We start from the raw sequence: 17,770 nt of genomic DNA, 5'->3' as shown, positions 1-17,770 counted from the left end.
GCAAAGCCACAGGTAGAGCAAGGTGCATCCCTGAGTCACCCTTGGAAACCAGTCTCCCTGATGAATATGTATAGAGGTCTTCTCTGATACCCACTTCTAAGTATTTTTTATTCATGTCTTTTATTCTAGCCCTCACTGTGGTATAGGGAGAATTCTGGAATTTCAGATCCTGGTCATGGATAGAAAAGGGAAGGGCCTTGTGTACATATAAGATCAGGTGAGCAGAGTAGTATAAGAGTAATGAGAGATTAAAGAGTGAGGAAAATCCTGTAGACAAGCAGAACAGTGTTGCAGGAGAAGGGGCAGGGCGGGAGGGGGTGGGTGCTCAGGACAGTCATCTTCAATTCTGGGGCATGCCAGTGCTCATCAGGAAATGGACGAGGATTGAGAAAAATAGATGTAAAGCTTGGCCAAGCCAAGTGTTTATGGCAAGAGTGAGGCTGAGGCAGAGGATCATGAATTTGAGGACAGCCTAAACTACATAGACTAACTTTGTCTCAAAATGATAGGGGAGGTCCAATGAGGATTAAATGAGTGAAGTAATTATGCATATCTATGAAACTAGAAAAATGAAATCTGTGTCAATTGAATTATAAAGGGGAAAAGGGGGATAAAGGAGAGTGATAATGAAGTTGATGGGGGATGTTGCATGCATGTATGGAAATCTCAATTAGACGGCCCTTATATAGGCTGATAAAAAGTTTCAAAGTTTAAAAAAATAGCAAAAGCTCTGTCAATCAAGAGAGACAAAGGATGGGGCTCCGAATGATGTGTAAAGAAAGGATTAACATTTCTGTTATATTGATACTGAAATTAAGGATTATAGAGATGAAAGTATTTGCCTTTTTAGCTAGCAAAGTACTTAATTCAGATTAGATGCACTACAAATATTTGTTGAGTCAATGAATGATTCAATAACTAGTGTAAAGCCTTTAATACAACATACTTAAGCCTGCTGTCAGAGATCTGGCTAGTAGCTGTGGGTAGAAGAATATGCTGTTGACACTGGAAAGAGACAATTTGTGGCAGCGTAGTTTTTTATTTTTTTCCAGTTTGAATGTTGGTTTGCTATCTGGTGTGCCATAAACTCAGGGTTTGTGCTTGCTAGACATATGCTCTACCACTTGAGCCATTCCTCTAGCTCTTTCTTGCCTTAGTTATTTTTCAGAGAATTTTTTTGCCCATGGCTAATCTCAAACCATGATCCTTCTATCTACCACCTCCACCATGTATAGTTTATTGATTGAAATGGAGGGTCTCCTTTTTTGCCCAGGCTGGCCTAGAACCAGTCTTTATAATCTGTGTATCCTCATAGCTAGGAACAAGTCAGATTTTAAATAGTGCTTCTCACCAACCCAACCTTTTGCCTTCTGTATTCTTCCTACCATTGCCTGCCTACCCTTTCTCCCATTTCTATTCACACAAGTCATCTGTATTCTCTAATGCTTTAAACCTTGAGCATAATCATTAGGCACTTATCCCACTATCGCAATGAAGTAGAAGATCTAAGCAAATAGGAACAAAGTTGCCCTCAGATACACTGTTTCATGTATGTGACAGGTGGCAATCTGAATAAACACTGCTTATAAATGATAAATTATATTTATTGTAATCCTTATAAATGTCACATTTTACAGGTCAATTGGATATTACTAGTTACTATTATCTACATTGACATCTTGCATGACTCACTGTATTGAAATGTTTTCATTTCTACTATACAGGGAGTTAGAAGCCTGATCTGTTAAGGAACTTGGCAAATATACATTGAAAGCTCCATAATTTTGTGATTATTACCTGAAGATGTAACTTCAGAAATGTGAACAGGGGAGAATGATACAATGGGATGCATGTGTGGCAGAAGTTGTTCCCTGCATAGTAACTGAGCCAAGGTTCTCAAAAAAAAAATCTATAGAAGACCTGGGTGCTATATTCTACATCGCCAGGAGGCCACTTAGACACGTTTCTAAGGAAATTCTTAGACAAGCTGATCAGTTTATTTGCCTTCTGTTCCTTTCTGGTCATTGTCTGCACAGTTGGCTTAGTGCCTCCTCCTCTGTGATCTCAGATACACAGAGAGGATCAACACTTGTACCATAGATACTTCCACCTGCCTGTAGGCCACTATGAAGCATAGACGAGAAACTTGCATAATCACTTGCAAAAAGTAATAAAAGGGGCTGGGAAGGTGGCTCAGTGGTAGAGCGCTTGCCTTGCATGCATGAGGCCTTGGGTTCAATTCCTCAGCACCACATAAGCAAAAGAAAAAAGCCAGAAGTGGCACTGTGGCTCAAGTGGTAGAGAGTTAGCCTTGAGCTGAAGAGCTGAGGGACAGCGCCCAGGCCCAGAGTTCAGGCCCCACGACTGGACCCCCCCCCCAAAAAAAAAGTAATAAAAGTTCAGTGTAGGAATGGAATAGCCAAAAAATGAAGGAAAAGAAGTTTAATGATGAAAAAAACAAAAACAAACAAACCAATAAAAGACCAGAATTAGCTCTGATAAAGGAACAGCCAGGGAACATAAAGCGCAAAGACTAGATTTTCAAATTTTTTTGTTAGTTGAATACAAAATATTAACTATTTCTTATCTCATTAGAAGACCAAGAAGAAAAAGGGGAAATAACAGGAAGGCTCTGTTCATAGTAGAAATAAATATAAATTAACTAGGACCCCACGACCGACCAAAAAAAAAAAAAAAGAACACTTATAAAAAATAAATTAACTAGGATTAAAAATTTTAAAGGTATATGACTTATATGGGGAAATCATTGGAAAATATTTGCAAAAATAGACCCTATTTGATAAGAGTTTGGTAAAAAACAAAACAAAACAAAAAATCCAAAAAAGAAGATGGTATATTCAATGGGGGAAGTGGATCAACTAATAGTGTTAAAATAACTGATTATCTATCTGAGAGAATCCAAACTGATCCTTAAGCAGTATAAAATATTCTCTTATTTAAAATTTTTTTAAAGCAAACCTATGGGACTCAACAAATAATAACAGTGGGGTATAGAGGTGAAAGATCAAAGGAAACTGAAATACATGTGGTAAGTATAGGTTCATTGCCATACCCAAAACAATTGAGTGCCTATGGCTTACATCTATAATCCTAGTTACTCAGGTGGCTGAGATCTGAGGATCATGGTTCAAAGCCAGCCTGGGAAGAAAAGTCCAAGAGTCTCTTATTACTAGTTAACCAGCAAAAACCTGGAAGCAGAGGTGTGGCTCAAGTTGTAGATCATGAGTCTTGAGTAAAAATGGCAAGCAAGAGTACAAGCCCGAGTTTAAGCCCTAGTACTTGAACTACCCAATAAACTGAAAGGATGCAATAGTGGCCATGATAATGGAAGTTAAAGTAACAATTTGGAATAATTTGAAGCCATCTCACATTTCTAGAAGTATGAGTTATTTTTAGGGCATGTTTATACCTAAAGTTTAAGAGAAAATAAACAGCCTCAACTTTGGAGCCCTGTCCTCTCCCTTTCTCTCCTCTCTTTTCTCCCTTTTTCTGAGAGGCATCTTTGTCACTATGTAGCTGGGGCTGGAACTTAAAAGCATGTGCTACCATACAAGATGATTTCCTAAAGTTTTGTTAAAATAGAAAAGCAAAATGTAGAAATATGTATATTCTTATGTTTGTGTGTGTGTGTGTGTGTGTATGTGCGTGTGTGTGCGTGTACTGGTACTGGCTTGAATTCAGGGTCTATGTAAGCTCCCATTTATACCTTTTGCACAAAGCTAGTAGTGCTCTACAACTTGACCCACACCTCCTCATTTGCCTTCTTGCTGGCTAAGTGGAGATAAGAGAATTAACTGAGTTTACACCATGATTCTCAGATTTTACCCTCCTAACTAGTTGGGATTTACAGGTGTGAGCTATCAGCACCTAGCTTTATTGTTGGACACGTGGCTTGAACCCAGGGCCTGTCCTTGAGCTCTTTTGCTCAAGGCTAACACTCTACCACTTTAAGTCAGCTCTCCTTCTGGTTATCTGGTGATTAATTGGAGATAAGAGTCTCAGTCTTTCTTGCCCTTGCTGGCTTTAAACAGTAATAATCAGATCTCAGCCTTCTTGAGTAGCTAGGATTACAGACATGTGCCACCAGTGCCTAGCTCCTAGCTTAAACTTAAAAAAAAAAAATAATCCTAACCAGGAAAAAAAATAGCCATAAATGTTTATGGATGTATAAAAAACAGGCAAAGTTTGGTAAAGGGGAGCAAGGACATGAAGTACTTGTATTATGGACTTTACGTGGACTGAGAAGCAGCCTGCACTGGTGGCGTACACCTATAATTCTAGCTTGTCAGTAAACATCTGAGGATTGAAGTTTGAAGCCAGCCCAAGACAAAATGTCCTTGTGATTTCTATGTCCAATTAACCAGAAAAAAAAGCTAGACGTATATGTGGCTCAGCGGTATAATGCCAACCATGAACTAGCATGGGGCTGTGGATTCATGTAGTTCTAGTACTGGGACTCAAAACAGCTGGGCATTGGTAGTTTACACCTGTAATCCTAGCTACTCAGGAGGCTATCTGAGGGTTGTAGTTTGGTGCTACTAGCCGACAAGGAAAGTCTGAGACTCATCTCCAAGTAAGCCCCTAAAAAAGCTGGAAGTGAGGCTGTGACTCAACTGGTGGAGTACAATGCTAGCCTTGAGCAAAAAAAAAAAAAAAAAAAAAAAAAACCAAAAACAAACTCCGGGTCAGCACTCACACCGAGTTCAAATTTTATGACCAACACACACATGCAAACTGAGGGAGGAGAGCAGTCATTAAATTATTTTTTCTAGGAAGTAGGATTTACACATATGTAAAAATGAAAATTTTAAACGGAGTTAAAATTGGCTTCCCATGAAGGGGTTTCTGTCAAATGTGAAAAAAAAAAGATTGGCATTTGAATCCCAGAATTAAAATTGCAACCATTGAAAGGGACGTGCCACTAACAAGTCACTAGATTTAGTGATGTGGTTCCACCAGGGTGGAAAACCCTTCATATGAAATACCACCCACTCATATCCAATCAGGGAGAGCGCTTGTTTCTTTGAGAGGAACCTGGTCAGTGACCTTGAACAGCAGCTCTGGAACCCCCACAGCTAGACAATGGCTCCAATCAAGCCAACAGCCTGGAAGCTGGAAGTCCAGGGCCATTTCCCCAAGAGCGACTGGCGCTTCCAGCTGTTAGGGCCCCACGGGACTGTAGCTAGTGGGGTTCATCTATTCACCCTGTAAGGGACAAGCCACACCTGAGGGCATAGCCTGGTATAGCTTCATTCTCCCGTAGTTTCTAGCGCCCCTTAATTCCACGCCTACTGTTGTGTGTGGGACCCATGATGGCCTTCTGACATTAGGTGTAAGCTTAAGCCTGAGCCACCGGCAGACCTCAGCTTTGATGGGCGGCTGGTTTACAGGTGGGATCTGCCCTGCGGGCCCTAATATTTCCCAGGTGTTCCCAATATGGGAGAACAGTACGAGCAAACCACCGCTTGAGAAGTGCAAAGGCTAACTGCAGTGTTTAAAGCTCTTTGAGTAGTTGTAGGTGGCTCTTAAAAGAGCCGTTGGTTTGCTAGAAACTTCCAACCACAGCTGCTTACTTTTTCTTGGGGGCTGCCTTCTTGGGCTTGGCGGGGGTCTTTGGCTTCGTCACCTTTGCCTTGGCCACCTTAGGCTTGATCGCCTTGGCTTTAGCAGGGCTTTTTGCTACTTTCTTCGGCTTCACAACCTTAGGCTTCTTGGGGCTTTTGGAAGGCTTCTTAGGCAGCGCGGGCTTCTTGGCCTTTTGGGGGGTCTTGACACTCTTCTTAGCCGCGGCCCCCGCCGCCTTTCCGGGCTTCTTGGAAGCAGCGCCGGCGGCCTTGGGTTTGGCGGCCACTTTGGTGCCGCTGGCTTTGGACTCAGGAGCCGTTCTCTTAGCGAGCTTGAAGGAGCCGGAGGCGCCGGTGCCCTTGGTCTGCACCAGGGTGCCTTTGCTCACCAGGCTCTTCAGACCCAGCTTGATGCGGCTGTTGTTCTTCTCCACATCGTAGCCCGCAGCCGCCAGGACCTTCTTGAGCGCGGCCAGAGACACCCCGTTCCGCTCCTTGGAGGAGGAAACGGCCTGCACAATCAGCTCCGACACTGAAGGGCCGGCAGGCTTCTTAGCGGCGGCGGCGGCGGCCTTGGCAGGCTTCTTCGCCTTCTTGGCCGCCGGAGGCTTCTCAGGTACAGTGGAAGTAGCCTGCGTGGCGGGCGGTGTCTCAGACATAGCTGCAGGAAAACACCCAAGTCAGCAAAATCGGACAAAGTTGTGACTCCGCGGGCGAGGCCTATTTATAGAGGGGGGTGTGCTGTGATTGGTGGGCGTTTTAAAGCCCGCCTCTACACCCACGCGCCTCTGGAAGGCCCCTGGAGGATTGTTTAGGACTGTGGTTCAGCTTCGCTTTCCCGCGCAAATGCACCCGCAAAGCTTTCCTAGTCAACTCTTTGAGGTGAAAATCTTAGATCAATGTTGCACTGCACCAGCAAAGGATGCCATTTCCCAGTTCATACCCAGTTTAACTTGGATTTAGAAAAGTCCTTGGAGAAGTTCACTGGTGGTTTATCAAGGAACGTGCGAGATTATCCTGAATAAAGGGGAACACAGAAAAGGAAGATATGATTGTAGGCATTGTCAGTAGGTCTTCATCCTTACTGTATTTCCTGATAAAGCTGAAGGTACACTTTTAATATGTTTTAGCCAGAAAAATGAACCATAGAAAACTCTGGAATTCACTGACCTAAATTAACATTCGTACAATTTGGGAAAGAGTAAGCAAACATTTCCTGCAACGTAATACAGTTCACTAGTATGATTTTTAACATTTCGCCTTACATTTAGCCCAAATGGACTCTGTTTTCAACCTGTTCAATATCAGCATATAGCATATGGACACAGTTACTTATTTTATACAAAAAGATGAGGCTCAAGATCGCTTTCCTGACAGGCATTGTCCCAAACTTTGGTTTCTTTAGTTAACAAGAGCAATATTGCAGGATTTAAGTTCTACCTTGTTTATGGCTGTAAAGAGCATTTCGAGCAAATAGCACGCTACCACTATTTCACATTGCGAATCAATAAACTAATGGGAGAATAAAATGCTATCAGACTTATCACCCACAGTCCTAAATGCACGGTGCTCAGGAGAGCCAACCACAGCTTATTCTCCCGCGTTTTGTTGCGGTTTTCAAATAAGTCCGCAGGAGCCTATGCAACCTGAGATTTGCGCATTTGAACTATGAAGCCGATAAAGTTCTAGGCTCATGCCCATTTTCCCTACCAGTGTTTTCAGCAATTTATTTTTATTTAGGACTGGTTTCCAAACGTGTCATGTACCAAGAATTTGGCAGAGAGCAATTGGAAACAATCACAAATCCTGGTCTGAAGGATAAACGCAAAGCACAATTTTTAAGTAAATCCTCTATGAAAGACAAAAAAAGGGGGAGGGGAGATATTCTCGATGTAATAAGCAAAGCTTCGGTCCAAATGCAGCTGTATTATCTGACTCAAGTAGGGGTTCCTGTTTCCTATTATGTTAAACTGCCTTTAGATAAAAATATGATGCTCCATGCAAATGAAGGATGCTGGATCTACTTTCTTAATGGCTGCTGAGTTAAGTGTAATGAACCAATCAAAAGGTAGTATCGGGAATCCTCCTGCTAATGTCTGTATGAGAAAGCTACCGTGTGCTCTTCTCAAGATTATTCCCTTTGCTGTCTGGACTTCTGAGGTTGCTGTAGGGTTCTTTCCCTGCTTCACAGGGGCAACAACTTTTACCTGGTTGAAGGTGGCCCATTTATATGCCTGTAAGTGTTGCTAGCTCCAGCCACTTCCTTTCGTCTGCCTAGTCGCCCTTTAAAAATATAACAGCTTGAGAAAGGCTGATATACTGCATAACGTTGAGCATGGATATTTAATTTTAAAAAAAGTCTTGAACAGAAAGTGGTATTCGAGCAATCATGTGTCTTACTACGAGATTATGCTCTGTAAATTTCAGCAAGATTTCCCTAACAAAGATTTCCCTAACAAGATTTCCCTAGCATTTGTAAAAAGCTCTCGAGAAACTCCATATTGTGTAGACCAACAAGGAAGTGTAAAATATTTCAAGGGAACAGGTGCCCAACATTTAGTTTCTTGCGCCGCCTCCCTTCCCCCCGGGAATAAATCTTAAAATTATGGAAGTTAATTCCTTTGCTTTCACACATAAAAAAAAAAGTACGTATCAGGCTACAACAACCAGAAGGCACAAAAGCAGGGAAAAAAAATCTTAAACGGGTAAGGGGTGAATGGGAAGAAAATGAAGGATTAAAGATAAACCAATCAGAGCCTGTGTCGTCACAGATGGAAGAATTTTTGTCCAATCACTGCACTTTGCATACTATAAATATGAGCAACGTTGGCTGCTCACCACTATATCCTGGCTTTGGTCTGTCATGGCTCGTACAAAGCAGACTGCTCGCAAGTCCACCGGTGGCAAGGCGCCTCGCAAGCAGCTGGCCACTAAGGCAGCTCGCAAAAGCGCGCCAGCCACCGGTGGTGTGAAAAAACCTCACCGCTACCGGCCCGGGACCGTGGCCTTGCGTGAGATCCGCCGCTACCAGAAGTCTACTGAGCTGCTGATTCGCAAACTGCCGTTCCAGCGCCTAGTTCGTGAGATTGCGCAGGACTTCAAGACTGACCTGCGCTTCCAAAGTTCCGCTGTGATGGCGCTGCAGGAGGCATGTGAAGCTTACTTAGTGGGTCTTTTTGAAGACACAAATCTCTGCGCTATCCATGCCAAGCGGGTTACCATCATGCCCAAAGATATCCAACTGGCACGCCGCATTCGCGGGGAACGTGCGTAGTTGCACTGCTATAAGCACCCACCAAAGGCTCTTTTCAGAGCCACCTACGTTTTCAAGTAGAAGTAGCTGCTTTCCTTGGGTTCTCAAGCACTCCTGACGTGGTGTAACGTGAAGTCAATGTATCCAATGACACGATAATGAACGTGGGCCCGGCCTTGTAACAGTGGGGAGCGGGAAAATTAGCGGTTCCGGTGTCCATAGGAAGTGGTCGGCGGGTCGCTTGTCAGCTCCGCCCCTAACTACTTGTCCATCCCAACCCTGAGTCGTGGGCCAGACAATAGGCTAAGACTTGGTCTGCGAATCCAAGGCAGCCTGTGGAAAGCCGATTCCTGTTTTGCAAAAATAAACAGCCGAGTTCTGTTGGTGTTTCCTGACCCGAGAGCTAGAAGTCTTAGGGAGAAAGCGAGGTCCTGATACCCTCATATAAAAGAATGGAATGGAGACCATGAGTTTTAAAAATCAGTTTCAAATTTGGTTACTAAAACAGCTGCTGAAAGTACTAATTGAAATCAATTACAGGACAGTTAAAAGCCAGTTTCCAAGGCCCCTCCCTACAGCCGTTTTCTTGGCTTAGAGGAGGGGTTAAGGGAGGGATCGCTTGCGTCAGAATTGCCGTAGGCGCGCTATTATATGCGTCTCCAAGGGGGCGGGGCGAAGGGAAGGAACAGATATATAAGGGTGAACTCTGGCTTTCGCTTAAGTTCTCTGGGTGCAGTCATGTCTGGACGCGGTAAGGGAGGAAAAGGCCTGGGCAAGGGTGGCGCCAAGCGTCACCGCAAGGTGCTGCGCGATAACATCCAGGGAATCACCAAGCCCGCCATCCGGCGCCTGGCTCGCCGCGGCGGAGTCAAGCGCATCTCCGGCCTGATCTACGAAGAGACCCGCGGGGTGCTGAAGGTGTTCCTGGAGAACGTGATCCGCGACGCCGTCACCTACACGGAGCACGCCAAGCGCAAGACCGTCACCGCCATGGACGTGGTCTACGCGCTCAAGCGCCAGGGCCGCACCCTCTACGGCTTCGGCGGCTAGTTCGTGCTGTCGCTTTCATTTGTGAACCAAAGGCTCTTTTCAGAGCCGCCCACTTGTTCAAGAAGAGCTGTAATAGTGTCGGGAGTTACAGGTGAAAGCTTGGTAGAGACATCGCTCTTAAAATGCCAGGTAAACTGGCTGACGGTGAAAAACTGTCACAAAGGCTATGGCTCAGATGGGAGTTTCCCTAGGGCTTGGGAAGCGCATTTAGTAGGCCAGAGAGCCCTAAAACCCCACACTGGCACCAAAGCAAGCAACAAGGCGAGCTACACAAATTTAGCACTTTTTAATGTTTCCTGAGCTATTCCTGTTGCTACAAACCTAATGCTGAAAGGAACGCGGCCGTGAAAAGCTGCCAGACAAAAGATGACCCCCCCGAGAGCCTCCTTTATACAGGATACAAATCCCACTTCCCAGGATATGCGCAACTCTTTTTGTAAGCAAATGGGCGGCCCTGAAAAGGGCCTTTAGAATCAAGATTTTTAAAGATGACGGGGTGCGGCGATTTTAGCCGCCGAAGCCGTAGAGGGTGCGGCCCTGGCGCTTGAGCGCGTAGACCACATCCATGGCGGTGACGGTCTTGCGCTTGGCGTGCTCCGTGTAGGTGACAGCGTCTCGAATCACGTTCTCCAGGAACACCTTCAGCACCCCGCGGGTCTCTTCGTAGATCAGGCCGGAGATGCGCTTGACTCCGCCGCGGCGAGCCAGGCGCCGGATGGCGGGCTTGGTGATTCCCTGGATGTTGTCGCGCAGCACCTTGCGGTGCCGTTTTGCTCCGCCTTTACCAAGGCCTTTCCCTCCTTTCCCTCGGCCAGACATGTCTAAAACTGCTTGGAAAGACCAGTAGGAATACTGTGAGTTTCGCTTTGGGACCATGAGTAATTATAAGCTGCAATCGGACCTAATTGAGAACTGTAAGCGGGAGCGTACTGCTGCTGCACCTTTGCTCCGCCCCCTTCGGCCAGCAATCCTTACGAACTGAGAAATGCTTTCGCTTTTTAAGCGCCTGCTGTTTTTTTCTCCAACATTGCTATTTGCACCTCAAGTTGCTGTACGTTTAGCTTTTTAGTAAGAACTTAAACTTTAGTACACTGCTCAGAAAAGACTCAGAAATGTACCACTGTGGTTTATTTATTTCAAGAATTAAAAGGTATCTTGCCTGTAGTAGAAAATTAGTAACTTCTTGTCAAAGGAACAGAGGGTTCTATTCAAGTAAACCTTGTAATTAAACACCCTTGTTTTGTAACTTCTCAATGAAATACCTGTCTCAAGGCCTTATTAGTCTATTCGTGTCAATTTAATTTTCAGGCCTAATTGCAACACTAAGTCTGCAGGTCTGGTTTTGGCACTTGAATATGTTTTGGCACTTCTACTTTCTCCTTAGGAAGAGAAGTGTTAGTTATGCAACAATACAACTTTTGAGTTCCCTTTATAAAACTGTGCAGTAATAATAGCTTTCATGGATTTTGGTGGCCAGAATTAGGATCAGCAAATGCAAAGAAAACAGGCTGTCACAAGGTAGTGCTACATACATGTAATATTGTTTTTAAGCTTTTACTTTTAAAATCTGCCTTGAATTGGAATTTTTCCCTGAGCTCTTGATTTCAAGTTTTAACTCCCAGCCCCATGTCACTATGAGAAAGTGCATATATATTAAAAGTTTTTTTAATAAAGTGCAAGATGTTGCCAAACTTTATTTTCTATTTCTATATGTTCAAAACAATTGCCCCAAAATATTTCATTGTTCTCTTTCTCAAGTGTATGGACAATCACATTAAGTTACCCAGAGCCATGTCATGAGTGCAGTTCAAATTTTCAAATCTCCATGCAGATTTCTCAATTTTGGGTTAAAAATTACTAAAACCTTACTAAGTCACTTTTACTGAGTACATTGGAACATCTACTGCCAATATTTTTGTTGTTCCTGAGAAAAGGTGTAGCCCAGGCTGGATTCAGACCTGTCATCCTCCTTTCTCAGTGTAGGCTGTGATGACTGCTGTTTCCTTCTGTGCTGGACACTACTGCTAAATATTTAAGCCTGAAAAAAATGTACCCTGATTTTGATGTGTTTCTCTTCTTTGGGAAGTTTGATCTTTTCATACAGTAAGTGTCTCTAATCAAAACAGTTTCTAGACTCTAGCTATAAACTTTACTGTCTGGTATGTCACTCTAAGGTGCTTGGAGAAGAAAAATTAACTGAAGACCTTGTGACAACCAATATTTAATGCAGACAATCAATACCATTATAGAGAGGTAAGAAAGACCATACCTGGTTAGACTCTCCTACTGGGTCTCTGAATGTCATAAAATTGATTAAAAGGATGAAAGCACAGCACATTTATTTCATGTTTGTGAGACAGGCTAGGGTCCATAGAGAAATGAAAGCCCTTAACATGGGGAGGGGGGCGGGGTTCAAGGGCAAGGAGAGATAAATTTTGTGTGTGTGTGTGTGTGTGTGTGTATAGGGGGGTCCAGTCGTGGGCCTGAACTCAGCCTGGGCGCTGTCCCTCAGCTTTTCAGCTCAAGGCTAGCTCTCTAACACTTGAGCCACAATGCCAATTCCAGCTTTTTTCTTTTTGCTTATGTGGTGCTGAGGAATCGAACCCAGGGCCTTAAGCATGTAAGGCAAGCGCTCTTACCACTTCCCAGCCCAGGAGAGATAAATTTCTATCTTTGATTTTTCAATGTAGGTTGGCGTTTTTAATTCTAAACTAGGCAGAATCTACAAAAGTAATACAAATAAATTCAGAAGGTAGAGGTTTATTTTATTTTTTAAAAAATCCTAGAGTATAAGAAATACACAACTCAAAAAATTAAAATTTCTATACAGCAGTGTCTAAAATAGACTGCTATCCCAATAACAAACCTGTAAAATGGGTATTGTTATAGTGCATAGCAAAGATGGAAGTAGAAATCAACTCCATGTTCCTAGACAAATTCACTAATTCTAAAGTGAAAAGGTCTCTAGGATGTATGGCTGTCATTCTTCAGCGTATTATTGCATATAATACCCAAGTAAGTTAAATAGTTGAAAATGCAGAAATTACTTTTAAGACACTATTCCCATCTAACTGCCTTACAGTACTTAGTCCCCAAATTCTGAGAAATATTTGTGAAAGTATTTAGCCGGTGAACTCCCTATTTGAATACAGATGTTCCCAGCCATACTCGTTTGTTGTAGGCAGTAGTCATCCAGGTGGACATACACCTAATAAACACATCTTAGTACTCAGGTTTTTATAGAGTAATTGGTTCACAAGACTGTCCCTTAAGACCCAGGTAAAGAATGCATCCACATTCCCAACACATCAGTCAAGCGATCGAATCTATTGTGCACCACTCTACCTCTATTCCTGAAGGCCACAGGAAAGACTCCCAAGGTGTCAGGGTAGGTTTTAAGGCACAACGCGTATAATCCATCGAAAGCCCCAGCTGTATGCACTTCACACTGCCTTACATTCTTCCTCACCCACTAAACTTTGTCCACCCGAGAGCTTGTACTTGCAGGCCCGAGTCAATAGCCTCGGATCTTTGCCCACACTGCCAGCTGACACCGTTCAGGTTCTGGAACGCTTGCATAGTATGTGAATACAGCTGCTTTTTGAAACATGTGGGTGGCTCTGAAAAGAGCCTTTGGGTTAGCAGGTACAAGCTTAGGTCTACATTTAAGCCCTCTCTCCACGGATGCGGCGCGCAAGCTGGATGTCCTTCGGCATGATGGTCACCCGCTTGGCGTGGATGGCGCACAGGTTGGTGTCCTCAAAGAGGCCCACCAGGTAGGCCTCGCTGGCCTCCTGCAGCGCCATCACTGCCGAACTCTGGAAGCGCAGGTCGGTCTTGAAGTCCTGCGCGATCTCGCGCACCAGACGCTGGAACGGCAGTTTGCGGATCAGCAGCTCCGTCGACTTCTGGTAGCGCCGGATCTCGCGCAGCGCCACGGTGCCGGGACGGTAGCGGTGAGGTTTCTTCACGCCGCCGGTGGCCGGAGCGCTCTTGCGAGCGGCCTTGGTGGCCAGCTGCTTGCGGGGCGCCTTGCCGCCGGTGGACTTACGAGCGGTCTGCTTGGTACGAGCCATGACAGAGAGTAAGGAACGTCCTCCAGAGACTTGCACTGTGTGGAGAGCAACCCCTCTTTTATACAATCAGACTACCAATGATTGGGCCCACGCAATTCGAAAGTGCGCGCGCTTTTAACTGATTGGTCCATTCCTGTACCAGAGAACCCAGATTACAAACTGCTTTCACTGCCTTAAAAAGGAACAATGAAACCTGTTAAATGTTTTGCGAAGTGGGGAGTGGAATAGGGCAGGCTACAGAGTAGGAAGGGTGTGGTTGATTCATGTATGTGTAAAAATGTTACAATGGACTCCATCATTGTATAATTAATGTTATTATGCACAACAATTTGCAGAGCAAGCGCCTGAGCCTCTTAAGGTTAGGGGGAAGAAAGCTTGCAATTTAGTGAATGAAGCCAATGCCCTGCTCTTTACCATAGCCTTTATTCACCTTCTACATACGTAGCAGGTATGGACAAAATTTGCAGAGCAAGCTTCTCACTCAAAAATTTAAACAAGGCAACCACTTGAAACGTGGAAAATCTCCTGTATAACGTCAATTTACATTTTTTGAAATACCTTATATTGAAGTCAATTGCATATGGGCTTTACTTTTAAGTAGAACTCACTTAAAATGAAAGCGTTTCCCTTGGCATGATACAAGTATTGTAAGCATCTGGGGAAAGCCCTAAATTTGAAAGTTAATCTCAGTATGTCAAATGTGAAGGGTAAAATGGTAACTTTTTCTATTGAGAAGGAATCTCATTTTAGTGAAGCTGGCCAGATACACCTCGAGACCCCACACTAGCCACTGCTACGATTACAGTGATGTACAATGACGCCTGCTTTACTGTGAACTGGCAACGATTTCGGACGCCAGAATTTTTGAAAGCACTGGCTAAAGACGCGACGCATTGCTTCATTCGCCATTTTCTTACATCAATTTCTATAACCAAATGCTGTTTTCTCCTCAAATATTGTTTTATAGAGGTATAGACCGGTAAGAAAACGATTGGTACAAATGAAAATTCCAAGTGACGGCTCATTTTATAGAAATAGTGGATGGCTCTGAAAAGAGCCTTTGTTGTTATCCTGATCTGTCTTGCTAAGAATTGCAAAGCGGTTACTTAACAGGCTTATTTGCCTTTAGCCTTATGGTGACTCTCGGTCTTCTTAGGCAGCAGCACAGCCTGAATATTAGGCAAGACACCGCCCTGTGCGATGGTCACACGACCCAGCAGCTTGTTGAGCTCCTCGTCGTTGCGGATGGCCAGCTGCAGGTGGCGCGGGATAATGCGGGTCTTCTTGTTATCCCGGGCCGCGTTGCCCGCCAGCTCGAGGATCTCCGCAGTGAGGTACTCCAGCACCGCAGCCAAGTACACCGGGGCGCCGGCTCCGACACGTTCCGAGTAGTTTCCCTTTCGGAGAAGGCGATGGACGCGCCCTACCGGGAACTGCAGACCGGCTCTGGAAGAGCGAGTCTTAGCTTTAGCGCGAGCTTTACCTCCTTGCTTTCCGCGACCCGACATAACTGCGGGAAAAACGAAGAACTACACAAGAAAAATGCAGGTATAGTACTGTATAAACGGGGAATGGGAAGTATTTATACTAACTGAAGGGAGCCTGTACGGACTTTTTCCATTGGCTAACATAACCACCAATGGAAAATAAGAATTTTCATCCTTCATTTGCATACAAGCCTGTGGATTTATGTTTGCTTCATTCAGCAGTTAGGCTTGATGCCTTTTTACTTGAATACCAATAACAGAGAGCACTTTAATGATCTACGGGAGACTATTAGGGAGACACAATGGTTCATGTCAGCAATTCTAGCTACTGAAGAAGCTGGAGATTTGAAAGATAAGGTTAGAGGCCAACAGGAACCAAAAAAAGGTGTGAATCCCATCCTGTCCTGCCCAGTAGGATTGAGATACAGTCCTGCTGGCTCTGGACTGGGTAATCCTCAGACCAAAAATTAGGGAAGGGAGAAGCTCTGGAGTTTGTCTCAGGTGGGAAGGCCCTGAGGTCAAACCTCATTACTGGGGGGAAAAAAACCTATAAGCAAGGAGTGGGAGTGTTTTATTCTCAGAGCTGTGCCTCTTGGCCAGTGGTCCTTTTGGGGGAGTCTGGTTTGGATTTTTAGAAAGTAATCTGTTCAGAACAACTTCTGAGTATGTAGAATTAGTGTGGTAGGCATTTTTTTTTTTTATGTGTCTGTGGAGAAAGGGGCTTATTAAGCCGAGGCTGGCCAAAACTTGCTATGTAGTCTATACTGCTGTCCACCACCATGCAGTCTCTCAGATCTGGGATTATTTATCTTGTTTTAGCTCATTAGGCCTCATGACAGGAATGGAGGAAGAAAGCAAACGATTCTTCATTGTAGCCAAACTCTTCTTTTTTTTTGGGGGGGGGGGAAGGTCCAGTAGTGGGGCCTGAACTCTGGGCCTGGGCGCTGTCCCTCAGCACTTCAGCTCAAGGCTAGCGCTCTACCACTTGAGCCATAGCGCCACTTCCGGCTTTTTTTCTTATTGCTTATGTGGTGCTGAGGAATCGAATCCAAGGCCTCATGCATGCAAGGCAAGCACTCTACCACTGAGCCACCTTCCCAGCCCCCCAAACTCTTCTTAAACTGCCAGGACTATAAGTTCCTGAAAGGACTAGATGATCAGTCCCTGACCTAGGTCTTCTTTCATTTTATCTATGTATGTAGCTGTGAGGGTAACCTTGAAGATATGTAGAGTGTTAAACGCATTTTAATGAGTTTGGGAAGTTTCGTACACCACAACAGTTATTTACCTTGCCAGAGTTAACAGCACTGAGTTAAGACGACTAGAGACTCCCCCATTAGCTGGGAAAGCCTTTCACACCTTGATAAGTGACATTCCCAACCTTCCTAACCCTTGCTCTTTTCTCACTTGCCTACAAAATAGCATTATAATTATTCCTGTAAACCCCTCATTTATAATTGGATATTTCTCCTTTCAGATCTGTCAGTTTTTTGTTGCATCTACTTTATATTTAATTAAATTCACACATATTTAGATTGTCTTAATTTTCTCACTCAATGTATATTTTTATCGTTATTCAATATTCCTCTCTGTTCCTGGTCACTTTTTAAATAGCTGATCATTGTTAGCTAATAACACTTCCTCACTCCCCTCTAAAGGCAGTGACAGTAGAAAAATGAATGAGAAATTTTTCATAAATTAGTTTACATATATGGGGGCATATAGCAAATAAAAACGAATACTCAAACACCCAGTGAGATCAACATACTTATATACCCTCCTGGAGCACAAAGGAGGATGAATATTGGTAATGGAGGGATAATAGAGAAAATGAGTGTGTGTGAGTGTGTGTGTGTGTGTGTGTGTGTGTGTGTGGAGAGAGAGAGAGAGAGAGAGAGAGAGAGAGAGAGAGAGAGAGAGAGAGAGAGAGAGACTGAGTTGTGGGGCTTGAACTCGGCCTGAGCACTGTCCCTCAGTTCTTTACCTCAAAGCAAGTGTTCTACTGCTTGAGCTACAGCGCCACTTCCAAGAAAATGATTTTTTGAAAAGATTAATAGGTACTGAAGGGAACAAGTACAGAATCTGGTACAGTCTGTCTTGCATTAACTTCTAATTTTTCTCTCCTGAAAGTTATTCTTCCTAATTTGAGATTCCTGGAAGCAGATTCATGACATTTGACTTCCTTTTGAAGGATATGTCTCTGGGTAGATAAGGGAGTTCAGACAGTCCCTCTGCATTTGCCGCTTTCCAAGCACCCTCAGTTGATAAACAGCATACTAAACTGGTATGCTTTGGCTTGAATTTTCTGAACTCACTGAA

At 44.0% G+C, this 17,770-nt stretch overlaps 6 protein-coding genes across 7 annotated transcripts; 2 read left to right on the top strand and 4 right to left on the bottom strand.

The window, feature by feature from the left end:
- Window positions 1-5,480: 5,480 nt before the first annotated feature.
- Window positions 5,481-8,778, bottom strand: LOC138804024 (histone H1.1-like). Of its 2 annotated transcripts, XM_069988305.1 has the most exons (3): window positions 8,695-8,778; window positions 6,529-6,602; window positions 5,481-6,246 (listed from the first exon to the last, which is right to left on the bottom strand). In XM_069988305.1, exon 3 carries the CDS (start codon window positions 6,242-6,244, stop codon window positions 5,591-5,593), a length of 654 nt encoding a protein of 217 aa, XP_069844406.1. In that variant the 5' UTR covers window positions 6,245-6,246; window positions 6,529-6,602; window positions 8,695-8,778; the 3' UTR covers window positions 5,481-5,590. The 2 variants fall into 2 exon arrangements, with proteins under 2 accessions (XP_069844406.1, XP_069844405.1); XM_069988304.1 differs by having other exon boundaries at window positions 5,481-6,602.
- On the top strand, window positions 8,449-8,859 carry LOC138804025 (histone H3.1). Its single transcript, XM_069988306.1, has one exon. The coding sequence runs from the start codon at window positions 8,449-8,451 to the stop codon at window positions 8,857-8,859; it is 411 nt and encodes a 136-aa protein (XP_069844407.1).
- A 713-nt stretch (window positions 8,860-9,572) lies between these two features.
- On the top strand, window positions 9,573-9,951 carry LOC138804023 (histone H4). Its single transcript, XM_069988303.1, has one exon. The coding sequence runs from the start codon at window positions 9,577-9,579 to the stop codon at window positions 9,886-9,888; it is 312 nt and encodes a 103-aa protein (XP_069844404.1). The 5' UTR covers window positions 9,573-9,576; the 3' UTR covers window positions 9,889-9,951.
- A 315-nt stretch (window positions 9,952-10,266) lies between these two features.
- LOC138804021 (histone H4) lies at window positions 10,267-10,713 on the bottom strand. The gene has a single exon (XM_069988302.1). The coding sequence runs from the start codon at window positions 10,705-10,707 to the stop codon at window positions 10,396-10,398; it is 312 nt and encodes a 103-aa protein (XP_069844403.1). The 5' UTR covers window positions 10,708-10,713; the 3' UTR covers window positions 10,267-10,395.
- A 2,821-nt stretch (window positions 10,714-13,534) lies between these two features.
- LOC138804020 (histone H3) lies at window positions 13,535-13,964 on the bottom strand. Its single transcript, XM_069988301.1, has one exon. It carries the CDS (start codon window positions 13,962-13,964, stop codon window positions 13,554-13,556), a length of 411 nt encoding a protein of 136 aa, XP_069844402.1. The 3' UTR covers window positions 13,535-13,553.
- Window positions 13,965-15,040: 1,076 nt separating this feature from the next.
- LOC138804019 (histone H2A type 1-B) lies at window positions 15,041-15,491 on the bottom strand. The gene has a single exon (XM_069988300.1). It carries the CDS (start codon window positions 15,470-15,472, stop codon window positions 15,080-15,082), a length of 393 nt encoding a protein of 130 aa, XP_069844401.1. The 5' UTR covers window positions 15,473-15,491; the 3' UTR covers window positions 15,041-15,079.
- Window positions 15,492-17,770: the final 2,279 nt, after the last annotated feature.

The sequence above is a fragment of the Dipodomys merriami genome, unplaced genomic scaffold (genome assembly GCF_024711535.1).
Source record: "Dipodomys merriami isolate MVZ:Mamm:240054 unplaced genomic scaffold, mDipMer1.0.p SCAF_3518, whole genome shotgun sequence".
NCBI classification, from domain to species: Eukaryota; Metazoa; Chordata; class Mammalia; order Rodentia; family Heteromyidae; genus Dipodomys; species Dipodomys merriami.
The sequence above is the reverse complement of the archived record's forward strand: the minus strand, read 5'-3'. Positions and strand labels throughout refer to the sequence as shown.